This window comes from Hemiscyllium ocellatum, chromosome 48 (assembly GCF_020745735.1).
Source record: "Hemiscyllium ocellatum isolate sHemOce1 chromosome 48, sHemOce1.pat.X.cur, whole genome shotgun sequence".
NCBI lineage: Eukaryota > Metazoa > Chordata > Chondrichthyes > Orectolobiformes > Hemiscylliidae > Hemiscyllium > Hemiscyllium ocellatum.
This window is the reverse complement of record NC_083448.1, coordinates 8,479,310-8,499,158: the sequence shown is the minus strand read 5'-3', so window position 1 is coordinate 8,499,158 and position 19,849 is coordinate 8,479,310. Positions and strand designations below refer to the sequence as shown.

Below are 19,849 nucleotides of genomic sequence, written 5' to 3'. Positions count from 1 at the left end.
ACCCTGGTCCTGGAGTCACATCAAAAGTGCATAAGATTATAAAAAGTAGGAGCAGGTCAAAGCAATTCAGGCCCTCAAGGTTGCTTTAAAACAATCATGACTGATCTTATCTTGAGTTCAACTCCACTTTTTGTCCCACTCTCCATAATCCTTTAACCCATTACTTCTTAAAAATCTATCTTTCTCCTACTCAGACTTATTCAATATCCTTGCATCCCACAGACTGCATCTACTCTGTTCTACTGGTCCCATATTATGTTAACTTATTCTCCATGGGTAGACAGCTTTTAACATTAAATATATTGCAGGTGCTGAAGATCTAAACATCATTGAAGCTGAATAAGTATAAGCAAAAGACAATATTAGTAATGGGCTTGAAATATATGGAGATTTGTTAAAGAAATTTCAAAAGATGCTGGTCACCAATGTCTGGACGCCAGTTCTCTAGATTTCTTCCAACTACCAGCTCTGACGTTTTTGAGACAGAATCTATTTTTTAAAGCGTTTCCAATCTCTAACAGCAAATAAAGGGAGTGAAAAATGAACATTTCTCATAAAAGAGCTCAGACACCCAAAGGAACGAAAGAAAAGCAAAGGATTAAGAAAATAAAGATGACCACTCTTTGGTGTGAATTGCTTCAAAACAGTGGATGTATTTGGAGAATGATGAGTAGGTTTCAGCCTTTTAAATATTAAATTTTGTAAAAAAAAAATTGTTCCAAGTAAGGACAAAGGGAAAAAGTTGGGGGAGGGGAAAGACAAAGATAAAATGTCAAGTGAAAAGGAGGATCAGAATTGAAAGCAATTCCTGTGAACTTTGGGGTACCAAATTCCACAGATTCATAACTCTTTGAGAGAAGTAATTTCTCTTCATTTCAGTTTTAAATCTACCATCCAATCTATCAACGGACCATGGAGCCTCCAAAGGTCAGTGGCATGCAATACTGAATGTAGAAGCAGGTAGCAATCCAATCCAATCATAATCCAATCAATGCTGTCATCAATGGCCCTCCCATTGGGCCTAAAATGGTTGCCTGCTTCCACGGACCAGCAGCTGACTCAGATGCAGCGACAGAGAAAATCTCCAGAGAAAGGAATGGTTTGAGGTGTCCCAACATGGGTCCCAATACTGTTGTGGCCTCTTGGGGCCAGGAAAATTCAATTCTCAAATTCTTTCTGAACAATCTAATGCACAAGTTATAACTTTTCAATATATCGTGGAATTATTTTAAAGCACACATTTTCACATAAATATAAGTAAAGAAAGGCAAGAGTGAACATTGAATTGCTGGAAAATGAGGCTGGAGAAATCATAATGGGAAACAAAGAAATGCCATCGGAACTGAATAGGTGCTTTGCGTCAGTATTCACAGTGGAAGATATCTGCAGCATACTAGAATTTCATGAAAGTCGGGGGAAGAGGTGAATGTAGTGGCCACCACTAAGGAGAAGGTGGTGGAGAAGCTGAAAGGTCTCATTGTGAATAAATCACTTGGACTAGATGGACTATAAGGAGTTCTCAAGGAAATAGCTGCAGAGGGTGTGCAAGTATGAACGGTGATCTTTGAGGAATCAGTGGACTCAGGAACATCCCAGAGGATGAGAAAATAGAAAATGGAACATGCCTGTTTAAAATGGGAGGGAGGCAGAAGATGGGAAGTTAAAGGCCGGTTGGCCTGACTTCAGTCATAGGCAAGATTTTTGAGTCCATTATTCAGGGTAAGAGTGCACAGTGGTTGGAAGTGCATGACAAAACGAGGCTGTGTCAGCATGGTTTTATCAAAGGAAGGTCATGCCTGCCAGATCTGTTCGAATATTTTGAGGAGGTAACAAGCATGTCAAACAATGGAGTGACCTAATTCAATTTCCAGAACATCTTTGACATGGTGCTGCACATGAGGCTGCTGAATAAGAATCCATTGTGTTAGGGGCGAGATACTGGCATGGATACGGCTGACTGGCAGAAGACAGAAAGTGTGGATAAAGGAGTCTTTTTCAGAATGGCAGCTGTGGAATTCTGCAGGAGTCAGCTTTGAGGTCACAACTACTCACATCATACATTCACGACCTGGATGATAGAACTGAGGGCACTGGTGCTAAGTTTGCAAATGACACAAAGATAGGTGGATGGACAAGTAGTATTAAGTTGGACAGGCTAGGAGAGTGGGCAAACAATGAAAAAGAAAAAGATTTCTCTCATCTATACTTAAGTTGGAGTAAGGGTAAAAAAAAACAAGCTTCCATAAGGTCTGGGGAGCTGAGGACTGCGATTTGCATATTGTTACACCACGGCGGTGAACCCTTCTGCTAATTAAACCAAACACCCAGAAAAGCTCACCTCACCTCATCACCTGTTAAAGTATGAGCGACAGAGAATACCCAACTTCCACTATTTAAAGGAAAAATACAATGAGGGAAAGTTATGCCCTTTGGTAGCAAGAATAGAGTTGTAATTTCCAAATATTATGTCCAGATCTTGGTTTTCCCTTATGACTTGCCTGCATGCATGCCTACATTCCCTCTCTACTTGCACTTTCTTAAGTTATGAGGTGACCATGCCTTGAAGTGCACTGTCCATAAATCTCTCAGCCATGTCAATGCACTGTAGATCCTGCAGCCATTAAATCTCCAAACTCAGAGCTCAAATTGTTCCAGCTAAAGGCACCTCCTGCGTATATGGTCATCCAGATGACCAAGAGTGTCCACAACTTCCACACCTAGTGCAGGATACTGTTATGAAGTTGAAGGCATGTACTGTACCTTAAACAGAGAGTGAAAGCTGTTTTGCATAGAGAGATTGCAGGCACCTCTCATGTGACTGATTAGCAGTCTCAGAGTGTACTGGAAAACAGGAAAAAAATGTGACATTTGGCTGTGAAACAAATACTTTAGTTTTGGCTGTTATGTTGACAACCATTTGAATTTAACCAATTGGTTTAAATTATGCCCCAGGATACTAAAATCCCAACTGGATTTGAATTTAATGTTTTGACAACATCGAACCAATGAGACGATCCGATGTTTGGGGTATAAAGAAGCTGGCATTTTGAGAGTTGGCCAGAGACAGCAACCAACTGCTATTGCCAGAGTAACTGTGAGCAAAACACTCTCAATCAAAGGTACCTTTCTCATCTGAAACATCTTTGCAGCAAAAAAACAAAGATGATCCAGGGAGATCTACAGCCAGAGCAAGGAGAACACCGGAGATGACCGCCGCTGTCTGGGTTTGGAATTAAGTTGATGCAATTTCAATAGGGGTGGCTATTGGAACAGTAGGTTGTGATACAGTTGGACGTAGATAACAAGCATTTAAGAGAATAGCCTCCTTTCTTTTAAAGGTTTGTAGATAGTTGCTGTTTAATGTTCACTTTTAGGTTTAAAGAATAAATTGATATTTTTCCTTTAAATAGTAGAAGTTGGGTATTCTCTGTCGCTCATACTTTAACAGGTGATGAGGTGAGGTGAGCTTTTCTGGATGTTTGGTTTAATTAGCAGAAGGGTTCACCGCCGTGGTGTAACAATATGCTAATTGCAGTCCTGAGCTCCCCAGATCTTATGGACGCTTGATTTTTTTTTAACCCTTACTCCAACTTAAGTATAGATGAGAGAAATCTTTTTCTTATTTATATCCAAAGTCCCATCCAGATCTGTAGTCTGTCTGTCTCTCTGCAAGGATCCTCATGTTATCCATTCCTTTCAGTGATGTTGTCTGCCTGTCATCGGGTCCTCACCTCACCAACTCAATAGGATAAGTTACAACAGTGCATTTTGTAGATGTTGCACCCTGACGCTACAGAGAACTGGGAATGAAAGAGGTGGTGTTCAAATTATGGAGACACTACCAATCAAATAGGCTGCTTTTCCTGGATGGTCTCAAACCTTTTCAGTGTTGTTGGAGCTGCAGGTATCCAAGCTAGCAGAAAGTATTCTATCCCACTCATGATTTATGCATTGGAGATACTGAACAGGCTCTGGGGAATCAGGAGACGAGTTTCACTCTGCCAAATTCCTGCCCTCTTGCATCTACTTTTGTCGCCATGTTATTTATATGGCTGGTCCAGTTCATAAAGTGATAGAGTGATGGAGTCCTACAGCATGGAGATGGACGCTTTGGCCCAAAATGACCATCCATGCTCACCCCATTTCCCTGCACTTGGCACATATCCTTCTGAACCTTTCCTATATATGTATTTGTTCAAATACCTGTCCCACTTCAATCACTTCCGCTGGCAGTTCATTCCACATGCATAGCACCCTCTGTGTAAAAAAAAGTTGCCCCTCACATTCCCTTTTATTCTTTCCCCTCTAACGTTAAACTGATGCCCTCTAGTCCTCAATTCCCCAACCCTGGGAAAAAGACTGAGTGCATTCACTCTATTCATGCCTCTCATGATCTTATGCACTTCTTTCAGATCCCGCTTCAGTCTCCTCAGTCTCCTACACTCTAAAGAAAAGGTCCTAGCTTGTCCAACCTCTCCCTGTAACTCAGACCCTTGAGTCCTGGCAACATCCTTGTAAATTCCTTCCGTACTCTTTCCAGTTTACTAACATCCTTCCTATATCAAGGTGACCAACACTGAACACAATACTCCAAGTGCAGCCTCACGAACGTCCTGTATAACTGCAACATAACTTCCAAACTTGTATATGCAAAGCCCTGACTGATGAAGGCCAGTGTGCCAAAAGCCTTCTTCACTGCCCTATCTTCCTGTGATTCCACTTTCAGAAAACTGTGAACCTGAACTCCAAGATCCCCCTTTTCCACTACACTCCTTAAGGTCTTACCATTCACCATGAAACTTCTGCCTTGAAATGATTTTCCAAAACGCAAGATCTCATGCTGATCCACATTAAAATCCATCTGCTACTTCTCAGCCCACTTCCCCAGCTGGTCAAGGTCCTGCTGCCATTTCTGACAACCTTCCTCACCGTCCATGAAACTGCCCATTTCAGTGTCATCCGCAAACTTATTCATCATTGCCTTGTAGATCCTCATCCAAATCACTGATATAGTTCGCAAACAGTAATGGGCCCAGCAATGGCCCCTAAAGCACTCCACTAGTCACAGTCCTCCAGTCTTACAAGTTCAGTTTCTGGTCAATGGGAATCCCCAAGATGTTGATAATATCAGCTTTAGCAATGGTAACACTATTGAACATCAAGGGACAAGTTCTCTCTGTGGGAGAAATTCATTGCCTGGCACACGTGTTGTACATATTACTTCCGACTTATCAACCCAAACCTGAATATAGTTCAGGTCTTGTTCAGGACATGGACTCCTTCAGTATCTGAGGAGACAGAAATGGTGCTGGATATTGTGCACTCACCAGCGAACATCTCCAGTTCAGGCCTGATGATAGAGGGAAGGTCATTGACACAGCAGCTGAAGATGGTTGGGCCTAGAACACTACCCTGGGCAACTCCTTCTATTGGGCTGAGGTGATCACCTCCAACAACCACAACCATCTTCTATTCTGCTTGGGAGGATTCCAAGCAGAGCAACGGTTTTCTCAGTTCCTGGTGATTTCAGTTTTTCCAGATTTCCTTGATACTATTCTTGGTGGAATGCTGCCCTGCAATGTCAAGGGTAGTCAGTCCCACCAAACCTCTCCACTCTCTCTTTTGGCTCTATTTTGGCTGAGGCTGGAATGAGGTTCAGGGCTGAGTGGCCCTAGTGGAACCAAAACTGACCATCAGTGGGCAGGTTATCCCTTTGTAACTGCCACTTGAAAGCAATATCAATGACACCCTGCCCCACTAGGCCGATAATAAGGAGGAGACTGATAGGATGCCAATTGGCTTGTTTGGATTTGGGACTGCTTTATGTGCACAGAACATTCATGGGACACGTTCCACATTGTCATCTAGATCTTAGTGTCATAGCTCCACTGTAATAGCTTAGCAGTGAGAGAGGTGACCAGGTGAGAGGAAGAGGTGGGCAGAGAATGGGTGAGGAGAGATGTGGATAAGGATGGTTATGAGAGATGTGGGTAAGGAGGGTGAGGAGAGGTGTCCACACCAACCCATTGAAGAGTAACCCACCCAGAGCCATTCCCCAACCCTATATTTACCCCTGACTAATGCACATTACATGAATCGGCAATTTAGCATGGCCAATTCACCTGACTTGCACATCTTTGGATTGTAGGAGGAAACCAGGGCACCCAGAGGAAACCCACACAGACCCGTGTAGAAAGTGCAAACTCCACACAGACAGTCACCCAAGACTGGAATTGAACCCGGGTCTCTGTTACTGTGAGGCAGCAGCGCTAACCACTGAGCCAATGTGCTTTACTGGGTGGGAAAGGGGTCCGATGAGCCCAGAGAGCATGGAGTCAGCTTCGCAGTGAAGAACAATGCGATGAACACAGTAGAACCAGGCAGCAATGGCTCAGAGTGACTCATGACTCTTCGCCTCAATACCACCGCAGGTCCAGTCACCCTTGCCAGCATGTATGCCCCAATGCTGTCCTCCACGCCAGACACAAAGGACAAATTCTACGACAATCTTGCACCCGTCATGAGCAGCATCCTTCGGAAGAAGCAACTTGCTCTTCTGGGTGACTTTAACGCCAGAGTGGGTGCAGACCATGACTCGTGGCCCTCCTGCCTTGGGCATTTTGGTGTGGGCAAAATGAATGAGAACAGACATCGACTGCTCGAGCTGTGCACTTACCACAATTTGTGCTTCACTAACTCCTACTTCCAGACAACGCCTCAGCGCAAGGTTTCCTGGAGACACCCGCGCTCAAAGCATTGGCACCAATTCGATCTGATCCTATTTAGGCATGCCACCATCAAACACATTCTCCACGCACGCTCTTACCACAGTGCGGACTGTGACATGGACCGCTCCCTCGTGTGTTGCGAGATCAGGCTGCAACCTAAGAGATTCCATTGCACGCAGCAACAGGGGAAACCTTGCATCAACGTCAGCAAGATGTCCCAGCCAGACCTTGTGTAAGACTTCTCAGAGGTTTTCCAGAGAGAACTCAGTGCTTCACAACTGTGCCACAGAGAAGTGGGAAACCTTACAGGATACCATGCACCATACATCCCTGGCTACCTTTGGGAAGATGACATGCAAGACACACGACTGATTTGAGGCAAAGGTAGCTGAAATGACACCATTGTTGAAGCCAAGCACGTTGATATTGTGGACTGAAGCTGTTCGTCATGCATTTTAATTTCTCTGGTTGTGAAAGCTATTTTTGAAAAAGGAAAGAAAGCAATGACCTTGAAATTCAAACAAAGCAGGGATGCTGCAGGCAGAGTGCAGATATCCTTCGGTGTAAGTTCAGGTATCCCGTAATATTGGTGTTGCCTGCTGATATTTGTTGACTGCCACAAGAGCGTTCGGAGTGGAGAGAAATGTTTGTCTTGACATTCAGAACCTTCAATCCCAACTAACACCACCTCTTAAAATAGAAGTGCACTCTGCGTTGCGAAGGAAGCGCGCACTTGAAAGACTAATACGTCTGCAGCAAAACTGGAAATGTCCACAACGTCTCTGATGTTCTTTTGAATGCCCTGGTCTAGACAAAGAGGAGGTAGGCCATCCTCTTCCCACCAGGGGCTAGAGGATGCGACTGAGGAGACAACATGTCAATACCAGGAAGTTAACAATGAGGACATGACTGGAGTGTAGGAAGTAATTTCTGGATTAGTGGTGCTATGGTGCTGGAAGAGCACAGCAGTTCAGGCAGCATCCAAGAAGCAGCGGAATCGACGTTTCGGGCAAAAGCCCTTCATCAGGAATAAAGGCAGTGAGCCTGAAGCGTGGAGAGAGGAGGGTGGGGGTGGGGAGAAAGTAGCATAGAGTACAATGGATGAGTGGTGGAGGGGATGAAGGTGATAGGTCAGGGAGGAGAGGGTGGAGTGGATAGGTGGAAAAGGAGATAGGCAGGTAGGACAAGTCTGGACAAGACAGGGGGACAGTGCTGAGCTGGAAGTTTGAAACTAGGGTGAGGTGGGGGAAGGGGAAATGAGGAAACTGTTGAAGTCCACATTGATGCCTTGGGGTTGAAGTGTTCCGAGGCGGAAGATGAGGCGTTCTTCCTCCAGGCGTCTGGTGGTAAGGGAGCGGCGGTGAAGGAGGCCCAGGACCTCCATGTCCTCGGCAGAGTGGGAGGGAGAGTTGAAATGTTGGGCCACGGGGCGGTGTGGTTGATTGGTGGGTGTCCCGGAGATGTTCCCTAAAGCGGTCTGCTAGGAGGTGCCCAGTCTCCCCAATGTAGAGGAGACCGCATCGGGAGCAAGGGATACAATAAATGATATTAGTGGATGTGCAGGTAAAACTTTGATGGATGTGGAAGGCTCCTTTAGGGCCTTGGATGGAGGTGAGGGAGGAGGTGTGGGCACAGGTTTTACAGTTCCTGCGGTGGCAGGGGAAAGTGCCAGGATGGGAGGGTGGGTTGTAGGGGGGCGTGGACCTCACCAGGTAGTCACGGAGGGAACGGTCTTTGCGGAAGGCGGAAAGGGGTGGGGAGGGAAATAAATCCCTGGTGGTGGGGTCTTTTTGGAGGTGGCAGAAATGTCGGCAGATGATTTGGTTTATGCGAAGGTTTGTAGGGTGGAAGGGGAGCACCAGGGGCGTTCTGTCCTTGTTACGGTTGGAGGGGTGGGGTCTGAGGGCGAAGGTGCGGAATGTGGATGAGATGCATTAGAGGGCTTCTTTTACCACGTGGGAAGGGAAATTGTGGTCTCTAAAGAAGGAGACCAGCTGGTGTGTTCTGTGGTGGAACTGGTCCTCCTGGGAGCAGATACGGCGGAGACGGAGGAATTGGGAATACGGGATGGCGTTTTTGCAAGAGGTAGGGTGGGAAGAGGTGTAATCCATGTAGCTGTGAGAGTCGGTGGGTTTGTAAAAAATGTCAGTGTCAAGTCGGTCATCATTATTGGATATGGAGAGGTCCAGGAAGGGGAGGGAGGTGTCAGAGATGGTCCAGGTAAATTTAAGGTCAGGGTGGAATGTGTTGATGCAGTTGATGAATTGCTCAACCTCCTCGCGGGAGCACAAAGTCGTGCCAATGCAGTCGTCAATGTAGCGGAGGAAGAGTTGGGGAGTGGTGCCGATGTAATTACGGATGATCAACTGTTCTCCGTAGCCAACAAAGAGACAGGCATAACTGGGGCCCATACATGTGCCCAAGGCTACCCCTTTGGTCTGGAGGAAGTGGGAGGATTCAAAGGAGAAATTGTTAAGGGTGAGGACCAGTTCGGCCAAACGAATGAGAGTGTCGGTGGAAGGGTACTGTTGGGGACGTCTGTAGAGGAAAAAATGGAGGGCTTAGAGGCCCTGGTCATGGCGGATGGAGGTGTAGAGGGATTGGATATCCATGGTGAAGATGAGGCATTGGGGGCTGGGGAAACGGAAGTCTTGGAGGAGGTGGAGGGTGTGGGTGGTGTCTCAAATGTATGTGGGGAGGTCCTGGACTCGGGCGAATAGGACAGTGTTGGGGTAGGTTGAGATGAGTTCAGTGGGGCAGGAGCATGCTGAGACAATGGGTCGGCCAGGGTGGTCAGGCTTGTGGATCTTGGGAAGGAGGTACCCGGACTATGAGTTTGGAAGCTGTGGGTGGGAGATCTCCTGAGGTGATGAGGTTCTGTATGGTCTGGGAAATGATGGTTTGGTGATGGGGGAGTGGGGTCATGGTCGAGGGGACTGTAGGAAGAGGTGTCCTCAAGTTGCCGTTTGGCTTCAGCGGTGTAGAGGTCAGTGCGCCAGACTACCACTGCGCCCCCTTTATCCGCTGGCTTGATGATGAGATTGGGATTGGAGCAGAGGGATTAGAGGGCTGTGCGTTGTGAGGGTGAGAGGTTGGAGTGGAGGAGGAGTAGACAGATTGAGGAGGTTAATGTCCCGGCGGCAGGTGGAAATGAAGAGGTCGAGGGCAGGTAATAGGCCAGCGCGGGGTGTCCAGGTGGATGCAATGTGTTGGAGGTGGGCGAAGGGATCCTCGGAAGGTGGACGGGAGTCCTGATTGTGAAAGTAAGCTCGGAGGCGGAGGTGACGGAAGAATTGTTCGACGTCACGGCGTGTATTAAATTAAGTGATGCGTGGACGGAGAGGGATGAAGGTGATTCCTTTGCTGAGGACTGATCATTCGTCCTCAGTGAGGGGGAGGTCTGGAGGGATGGTGAAAACTCGGCAGGGCTGGGAGCTGGGATCTGGTGTGGGTGTGGAGCTGGGAGTGGGGGTGGAACCTGTAACTGGAGTGGGTGTGGTGGTGGGGGAATGGGGGTGGAGTCATGAGCAGGGGAAGTGTTCCCCTCAGGGTTCTGGGGGGGTGGGGATAGTGACAGTGGGGTCTGTGTGGGGGGGTGTCAGCAGAATGCAGGTGAGTGGCGCTGGTAGGGGCTTAAGTGGTGGTGACCACGGCAGTAGGGGTGACAGAAGTCACTGAGCGTGTGGCATCAGCGATGGTGTGAGGGGCGGAAGTGATGTCATGTGTGATGCGTGAGGAATTGTGGGGGGGGCGGAAGTGGTTGTGGGAGCGGCCATAATGGGGGTGGAAATGACATCATCAATCACCGTGCGGGTGGCAGCTGCATCAGCCGCATGGCTAATGGCATCTGAGTAGTTTCTGAGGCCAGGGGAATCTTCTGGAATGTTTGAGGAGCGCTAGTTATGGAGGTGGGTAAATAAAAGTTTGTTGTATTTACAGTTTTTGATGTTGAGATGGAATTGAAATACTGTTTGTTGAGAGTATGAATTCTCCTGAGGATGTAGTACAGAGTGGGTCCTTTGCAATTCTGAGAGAGTGTGGCCCTCAGCTGAGGCAGGGATGACTGTAGCGAGGTTAGGTGCCGGCGCATTGCTGCGAGCGTGGAGCGGATGATCTTGAAGGAGAACTGTTGCTGTTGTTTTTGAATCTGTAGTCTGTACTGTTTGTCCTGTTCAGGTCCGAACTCTGCTGGTTTAAAGGTGGTCTGGAGTCCGTGTGGGATGAGTTGGTTACGGAGGCAGGCACTGAGGAAGCAAATGTGGCTGTGGTAGTGAGTTTGTTTCACGACACGTTTGAAGAGCTTCAGGCAGAGGAAATGATCTGGGAGTTGCAGTGGGAGAGGGACTCCCCGAGATTCTTGTCGAGAGAGGAGGAAAACCTCTTCAAGGCAGGCATCCTTGCAAGAGGATTCGCAGTAGGGTTAAAATCAACGAGGTAAAAACAATGACTGCAGATGCTGGAAACCAGATTCTGGATTAGTGGTGCTGGAAGAGCACAGCAGTTCAGGCAGCATCCAAGGAGCAGCGAAACCAACGTTTCGGGCAGAAGCCCTTCATCAGGAATAAAGGCAGTGAGCCTGAAGCGTGGAGAGATAAGCTAGAGGAGGGTGGGGCCTTTATTCCTGATGAAGGGCTTTTGCCCGATATGTCAGTTTCGCTGCTCCTTGGATGCTGCCTGAACTGCTGTGCTCTTCCAGCACCACTAGTCCAGAATCTGGTTTCCAGCATCTGCAGTCATTGTGTTTATCCTGTAGGAAGTAATTACGTCATGAGTATTCTCAACCCTTCCATTTATTCCTTGACTACACTCGCATTATGTCCAGCCTCACTATTAATAAAACTTCATATCACCTTTCCAACCTTCACATTTCACAAGATGTCCCTTGTCCATACACTCATGAAAGCTGCATCCTTTACTTTTCCCAACTGCACCTGATTCCACCATTATAGATGCCTGCTCCAAATTTCATAAATCACTCCTTCACTAACACATTCCTTCTTTATTGCAGCAGAGATTCACACCTGGGGGAGGTAGGTGCACACGGAGTTACGTGTTTGCATGTAAAACCTCTCCTCCCTCAAAACCAACATGCTGGGCATTTTGGGCAGAGTTTACAGGGCACTACTGATCAAGGAACTACTTAAGTGTATGATGGCCTGAAGCCAAACTGAACACGTTATGTGGGCTCCATCACTTCAGAGTCCATGAGTGAGCCAAGATGGTTATTTGGTAATGAATGATACCTTAGAGTCCTCTAGTCTGGCTCCTGTAAAATGTTTACGAGTCTATCTGAGATCTGAATTTGGTTCCATTCATGAAAAATCGAGAGGGTGATGTGTGCCACTCAGTTTTTTTCATGAAGGCTGGGGAGAATTCCAAGATTTTGATGCAGTGACACTGCCGTAATGATGATATATTCCCAAGTCAGGATTGTGAGTGTTTTGGAGGGCAATTCATAAGTGGTGGTAATTCTATACATTTGTTGCCCTTGTCTTTCTAGGTGGAAGCTGTTGCGGGTTTAGAAGGTGCTGTCTAAATTGGTGAATTTCTGCTGTGCATTTTGTCGGTACTTCACACTTTTGTTCCTTTGTGTTGGTGGTGAAGTGTGTAAATGTTTATCAATGTAATGCTAATCAAGCAGGTTGCTTTGTCCTGGATGGTGTCAAACTTCTTGAGCGTTGCCAGAGCTGCATTCATCCAGAAAGTGCGGAGTATTCCATCGCAATCCTAACTTGTAGATGACAGGCTTTGGAAAATCAGTATCTGAGTTTCTTGCTGACAGATTCCTAGCCCCTGAGTCCCTGTTGTAGCCACAGTGTTTATATGGCTATTCCAGTTCAGTTTCTGGTCAATGGTAACTCCCAAGATGTTGATAGTGCAGTAAATAGTGATGGTAATGCCATTGAATGTTGAGAGACAGTGGTTAGATTGTCTCTTATCGAGATGGTCACTGGCATTTGTGCAATGTTACTTCCCACTTTTCAGTCCAAGGCTAGACGTTGTCTTGCTGCATTTGGACATGGAATGCTTCAGTATCTGAGGTGTTGCGAATAGTGCTACTCATTGTACAATTGTCTGCAAACACCCCCACCTCTGATTTGACAGTAAAGTCATTGATGAAGTAGCTTACATTGTTTGGACCTAGGCACTACCCTGAAGAATCCTGCAGAGATGTCCTGGAGATGACTAACCTCCAATAACCACAACCAACTTCCTATGTGCCTGGTCTGACTCCAATCAATGGAGAGTATTTCTCTGAATCCCATTGACTCCAATTTTATTCAGGTTAACTGGTGCCACATGAAGTCAAATGAGCATTGATTTGAGGGCAGTCACTCTCACCTCAAACCCTCAGCACCTTTGTCCATGTTAGAACTATGAACTAATGGGATCAGGAGCAGGACTGGCACTGGTGGGAGCCAAACTGGGTGTCAGTGACCAAGTTGTTTGTGATTGAAGTGCTGCTTGATGACACCTTCCAAATTTTACTAATGATCAAGAGTACACCAATGGGATAATAATTGGCTGGGTTGGATTTGTCCTGTTTTTGTGTACAGAAAATACCTGGGCAATTTTCCAACCTTGTTGGGTAGATGCCGGTGTCACAGCTGTCATGGTACAACTTGGATAGGGACATGACAAATTCTGGATCACAAATCTTCAGTACTATTGCCAGAATGTTTTCAGTGGCCATAGCCTTTGCAGTATCCCGTGCTTCCAACCATTTCTTAATATCACGTGCACTGATATTGGCTGAAGACTGGTAATGTTGGAGATAATTGGAAGAGGTCAAGATGGATCATCCACTTGGCATTTCTGGCTGAAGATTGCTGCAAATGCTTCAGCGTTATCTTTTGTATTGCTGTGCTGGGCTCCCCTGTCATTGAGGATGGGGACATTTGCGGGGCCTCCTCCTCCAATGAGTTGTTTAATTGTCCACGAACATTTGCGACTGTACGTGTCAGGATTGCAGAACTTAGATCTGATCCATTGGTGTGGGAATGCTTCTCTTCATCTCTCACTTCTTGCTTACGCCATTTGGCATGCAAGTAGTTCTGTTTTGTAGCTTCACCAGGTTGACACGTCCTTTTCCAGGATTCCTCGGGCTGCTCCTGGCATGCCCTCCTGCACTCTTAATTGAACAATTGATGAATGAAAGGAAAAGTATATTTTATAGGAACAGACATAAAGTACGCTAATAAGGGAACGGGTTTTGGGTAACTGCTGACAAATCAAGGAAAACAGTAGCTTGTTACCTGCTGTACAAAAAGGGCATAGAGAGGCTTTTGTGGCACAGTGCTAGTGCCCCTACCTCTGAGCCAGGAAGGACCCAGGTTCTACTCCCACCTGTTCCACACACATGTACTAACACGTTAATTAAAAATGTCTAAAAAGGGCAAATGGGTTTTAGGGTTCCATTCCCAGTGAATATAAAGAAAAAAACTGAATTGCTGTTATCGTGCAAATTTGGTCCTGACTGGATGTCTATGTCGATTTTCTTGTGACCGTGCCTTTTCAGAACATTATTACTTTTGTCAAAGTGTTTTACACATTTGGACATTGAGGTCCACACAGCAATTTGGATCCAACTTTTATAAATGAATTTCTGTAATTTAAGTGTTATATCATCAAATTTCTATTTGTGGATAGAATACTGAATAGTCATCTTAATCTTTTCCTTTCGATGAGTGGAAATTTCTGAATCTACTGCCATTTTGAAGAGATGTAATAGGTCTTGGAATTCAGATTACTTCACTGCTCAACTGATCTAAAGTATTGGATAGTAAATAAATTCTGGATATAAGCTCACTTGCATGTGAAATGAATTTCACTCAACTGTAGCTTGGAAAGAAAACTTCCAAAAGTTATCCAACAAGTGACTAGTTCATTGAATCTTAATACAAAATGCCTAAAAACAAAAAAAAAGTTGCAAACTTACGGAAGGACCATGGCTAAGTGAAAGCTTTTAATTGAATAATGATGCAATATGTAATTCAGGATGATGATACTAAACGAGTATTTTGCATCAGTGTTTCCTGTGGAGAAGGATATGGAAGGTGGCAATCTTGGGGGAATAAGTAGTGACATCTTGAAAAGTGTTCACATTACAGAGAAGGAGGTGCTGGATGTCCTAAAGGTGGATTAATCCCTGGAACATGATTACATGACCCATGGAACTTTGTGGGAAGCCAGGGGATAGATTGCTGGACCCCGTGCAAGTTGCCAGAAGGCTGGAAGTTGACTAAAGTAGTGCCTCTATTTAAGAAAGGCGGTAAGGAAAAGCCAGGCAATATAGACCGGTAAACCTGACATCAATGGTGGGTAAATTGTTGGAAGGGCTTCAGAGGGGCAGGATTTTCATGTATTTTGAAAGCCAAGGACTGAGTAGGGGATAGTCAAAAATGACTTTGTGCATGAGAAATCATGTCTCATTCTCAAATATGACACCAAGGTTGCAAAGAGTCTAGTTCAGTTTGAGACAGTTGTCTGAAGGTGGGATGAAATCCACAGTTAGGGAAATTATAACAGGGGCCAAATATAATGATTTTAGTCTTCCCAATGTTTACAGTCAGATCAACTCAAATAAACTCATAAGATAAATGAAAACTGAAAGAACTACAGAAAAAAGTATCAGAGTTAAGAAAGTGAATGAATTGCCAAAAAAAAGTAGCCAAAGAGCAAAAGCATATAGAAAATATAAAATAAAAAGAAATATTAAATGAAAATATGTGATAAAGAAATAGAGAAGACAAGTGGTCACTGAAAGACACAGAGAAAAGTTAGAGATGGCAAGATGCTATTTGTATGAGCAGAATGACAGCTGTAGAAATGCAAAGACATTCTGAAACTATTGTGCAGGATCTTCTGGTATTTTATCTCAGAAGGAAAGTTCAGAGGTGAGAGAACCACAGCCTAACTTGACCAGAAAGTCTGCTAAATCATATTGTAATATGTGAGTAGATTGGAAATGAGAGAGCTTTCAGCCAGAATTACAAAGCCATAGTAGGAAGCTCTGCCCATCTAAAGATGTTGGCCAGTCAAATTCCATCCTCTCCAGATCTTGCAGTACATAGCAGAGGTTGTGGGTACTCCTGACACACTACCGCCTAGATCCCCAGAATGATAGTTTTTTTTTCTGGGGTGGAGATCTGGGGATTGGGAAAGCTACAGAAAGAGAGGCCAGCAATGTCAGAAGCAAGGTTGGGGGTGTCTCTTCAAAGACTTGTTGAATGCAATTGCTGCAGATAAAAGCCACTTCATCACCAAACTGACAGCCTACCCATATCAATCTATAATTTGCATTGGTCAGCCCTTCCCCATCCTTCATGAAGCTGACATCATTTCAGCCCAGGTAAGATGAGACTTTCAAGCAGCTGTCAATTGACCTCTCACCGCTCTTAATTGGCAGTGGTTGCAATGGTCAACCATGTGTCTTCCTGCCCAAAATTTAATTTTAGAGGGGCAGTAAGTGGTTGGATATCTCATACCTGCAATCCCACCTAATAATCTCTTCCTCGTTAATTGATATTGGCTACCTTGCAATTTTCATGACATTTCTGCTTCATTAAGTTTCATACAAGTTGATTTCCTCTTTAATGTGTCTTCCTCAGTGCCTTTTCATAACAGAATTCCACAAATTTCTTCCGTTCACTCCAGCATTTCATCACTTGTTACTTTCTCTGCCCAAGAGATCCTTTCTTGATTCCTCCAAAATCTATATTTTAAAGGTAATTACCTGGTTGATCACCTCCTCCTGAAAGGTCAAAATCTCCCATTCATACCTAACAATGCTCCAAATAAAGCACTTTACAGGTCACATTTTGAGACGTTTATTCAGCTTTCTATTTCGCGACCATCTCTTCTTCCCTCACATGGTCTTTCCCATTACTATTCTTGTTCTTACTTCTTTGTTGCATCTTCCATTGCTGATACTCTGCTTCCTAAATAATTGAATTTCTGAACCTGTTCAGCTTCCCTTCCTTCACTGAATATCTGAGTCCTGCTTGGTGACTTTGAGAAATGGAACATTTTGATTTTGACAATGTCTTAGTTGCCTTCCAAAGTTCATGCTTTCCTGTTAATATTCTACTTACCAGTTCTTATAATCTTTACCGCAAGTGCTTTGTCATCTGAAGGGTATCAAGCCCAAAAACTTGTGATGAAAAGTGAATGCTCACAGCATGGGGTTGATTGCCACACCAACTGAGGGGACCAAGAAGCTCCGACATTCTCAAACTCACCCCTCACTTCACGTACAATAATCCCTAGATTAAATGCATCACCAGTCATCTCTCTCAAATGAGAACGCAGCCAACAGTCCTCTAGTAATATGGCAACTTTACTTCTGTCATCTGAAAATCTAACTAATGTTATCAACAATTAAATTGAGTGGGATGTGAGGTTGCCATGGCATTTTGCAAACCAATGTATTCTGAACAATTGCAACTCAATCTGTGACTTTGTTAATGACTTTGGATGTAGGTTTGCTCAGTGAGCTGGAAGGTTCGTTTTCAGACATTTCGTCACCATACTAGGTCTTCAGTGATCCTCCAAATGAAGCAATGGTGGTGTAGCCCGCTTTCTATTTATATATTTGAGATTCCTCAGGTTGGCAATGTCATTTCCTGAGGTGACATCATTTCCTATGGTGATGTCATTTCCTGTTCTTTTTCTCAGGGGTGGTAAATGGGATCAATGTGTTTGTTTGCAGAGTTCTGGTTGGAATGCCACGCTTCTAGGAATTCTCATGCGTGTCTCTCTTTGGCTTGTCCTAGGATGGATGTGTTGTCCCAGTCAAAGTGGTGTCCTTCCTCATCAGTATGTAAGGATAATAGTGAGAGTGGGTCATGTAATTTTGTGGCTAGTTGATGTTCATGTATCCTGGTGACTAGTTTTCTGCCTGTTTGCCCAATGTAATGACACCGCCAACCCTAGGAAACTCAAACATATAAATAGAAAGCGAGCTACACCACCAGTGCTTCATTTGGAGGCTCACTGAAGATGTCACCTAGTATGGTGATGAAACATCTGAAAATGAACCCTCCAGAGCCTCAACCTGAGCTACAAATCTTCTCAAGACTCGCTTTGTTAATGGCTGTTTATCTAAGCAGTTAAAAAAACACTGCACATGATAAAATGTTTGATTGATCTTCACAATCATGTTGAATGGCTCAAAATTCACCAGAGCAAGGAATCAGAAAGGACTAATGTCCTTACCGAATCTTTGAGCAGTATTATCTCAATTACTATTGTCAAAAGTTTTTCTTTTACTCACTTGCCCCTCAAAGGAATTCATGAAGCATTTAGATGCCATAATTGTGTTTGCTCCACGTCTATTTAACGTCTATATTTCCACCATTTTAATAAATCTCCTTTACAATTTCTGCACTTGCCCTCCTCTCATTTTGTGTATTAGCCCTCAGATGTTGCTTGTCTCCATCCCTCAAAGGCCCCTGCATTGTATTTTGAGCATATGTGGCATCTTGGCTTGGCATTTTATTTGAAAAATGTTTGCACTTCTTCCAGACTGAAGTGTCAGCATGGATGGTATGCCTTCAGTCTCTGGAGCAACACTTAAAGCCTCAATCTTCTGACTTCAAGCCTAGAAGGCCACCGCTGAGCCAGTTTCGCCAAGTCGTACAAAAGCATATCTTTAGTACTGGTTGAGCAATCTGTGTCATTTTGCAGTCTACCGGATTACATTCAACATCTTTCTCAGCTTTAGAATTGCTTGCAACAACTGAAATTATAATCTTAATGTGACCATCCTAGCTAATAGGCTGTTTTTCAGATTCCATGTCAGTTATTTTTGCTGGAATCCTTGATTTATTGGATTGATCCTTATAGCTAGAGAAACTGACATTTTAAAAGGCATTTTTAAAAGTTCTGCTTCTTCTTGTATTGTTATGTAGTGTTAATATTATTTTTAATTGACAATGCTTCCCCCCACTTCTATGCTCCTTGCAAATTGATAAGAAAGATGAGAAATCTCCAAATTCCACATCTTGTTAAATTCCTATAACCTTTAATCCCCGAAACTTGAAAATGCTCTCACCTCCTGAAAGAGTCCGGGTTTCTTTTTCAGTTCTTCGCATTTCCTCTGTTTGCAGATCTGATGACCAGTCTTGCGATTCTTGCAATTGCTGCATTCCCCACAATTATCTTTCCTCATGCAAGGATCACATACCCCACAGCGTTTGCGTTTCTTCTTTTGATAAGCAGGTATATCCACTGAACCCAAGACCGGAGTTTTTAGTTTCGATGGCATCATTATGGTGTCAACATCGCAGTCCTCATAGCTAGACTTAGAATACTCATCGGTCAGTTGATGGTCTCCCACTGTTGGCCCGCTCTCAAAGCCCTCTTCAGATGTTTCCTTTGTAAATGCCGAGTTATTATCTGAGTTAATCACAGGTTTCATCTTCTTCAGCATTGCCTTTTTTGTCTTGGGGAAAACGAAGGTTATTGCAGCAGATGAAGATAACACGGATTTCTTTGCGGATTTATTTCTGATCTTTGAATTCTGGATGTCAGACCCAACTAATCCTTTTGACTTCCCAATGGGCTTGATGAGAAGAGGACCTTCCGTTTGGTTTATAAAAGAATGAAACGCGTACTGTCTTCGTGATCCTGCATTAGAATTTCCAGATGCGTGGACTGAGTTCCCATTCAGTTGATTGGTTTTCCCTGATTCCACACCATTGATGGCCAATGGATTTTCCACCAGACTCAAATCTTCTTTTGTCCACTGCCCGTTTTTATCTGATAACCTACTGTTATGGTATTCTGTGGAGTCGAGCATGTTCAAACACAGTTTTCATCATCTAAAGCACCTCAAAACAAGTTATCAGTGCTTCATCACCATCATCTGAGCCCAATTTCTTCCACACACACTGCTTTTCATCTTGGTTGCTTTTGCTTGAATCAGAAATCTTGTTCGGAGTTCAGTGAAAAACGTCTAAGAGAAAAAAAAATGTGAAACCAAAGTTTGATTGTAAACCTTAAGTCTGAACTGAAGTTCACTGAAACCAAGAAGGAATGAGATGTGTTCGCATCTAAACACAAATCTCCACAGGGCGCATACCTGAAGGATGTTTGGGCGGGGTTTTGGGGGGAACGAG

At 44.5% G+C, this 19,849-nt stretch overlaps 1 protein-coding gene across 1 annotated transcript in view; it reads right to left on the bottom strand.

Moving 5' to 3' along the window:
- Positions 1-19,157, bottom strand: part of tet3 (tet methylcytosine dioxygenase 3) — a 344,617-nt gene extending 325,460 nt beyond the window's left edge. The window contains exon 1 of the mRNA XM_060856636.1: positions 18,784-19,157. Within this exon, the coding sequence (XP_060712619.1) occupies positions 18,784-19,149 (366 nt within the window). The 5' untranslated portion in view covers positions 19,150-19,157. The remainder of the gene's footprint in view (positions 1-18,783) is intronic.
- Positions 19,158-19,849: the final 692 nt, after the last annotated feature.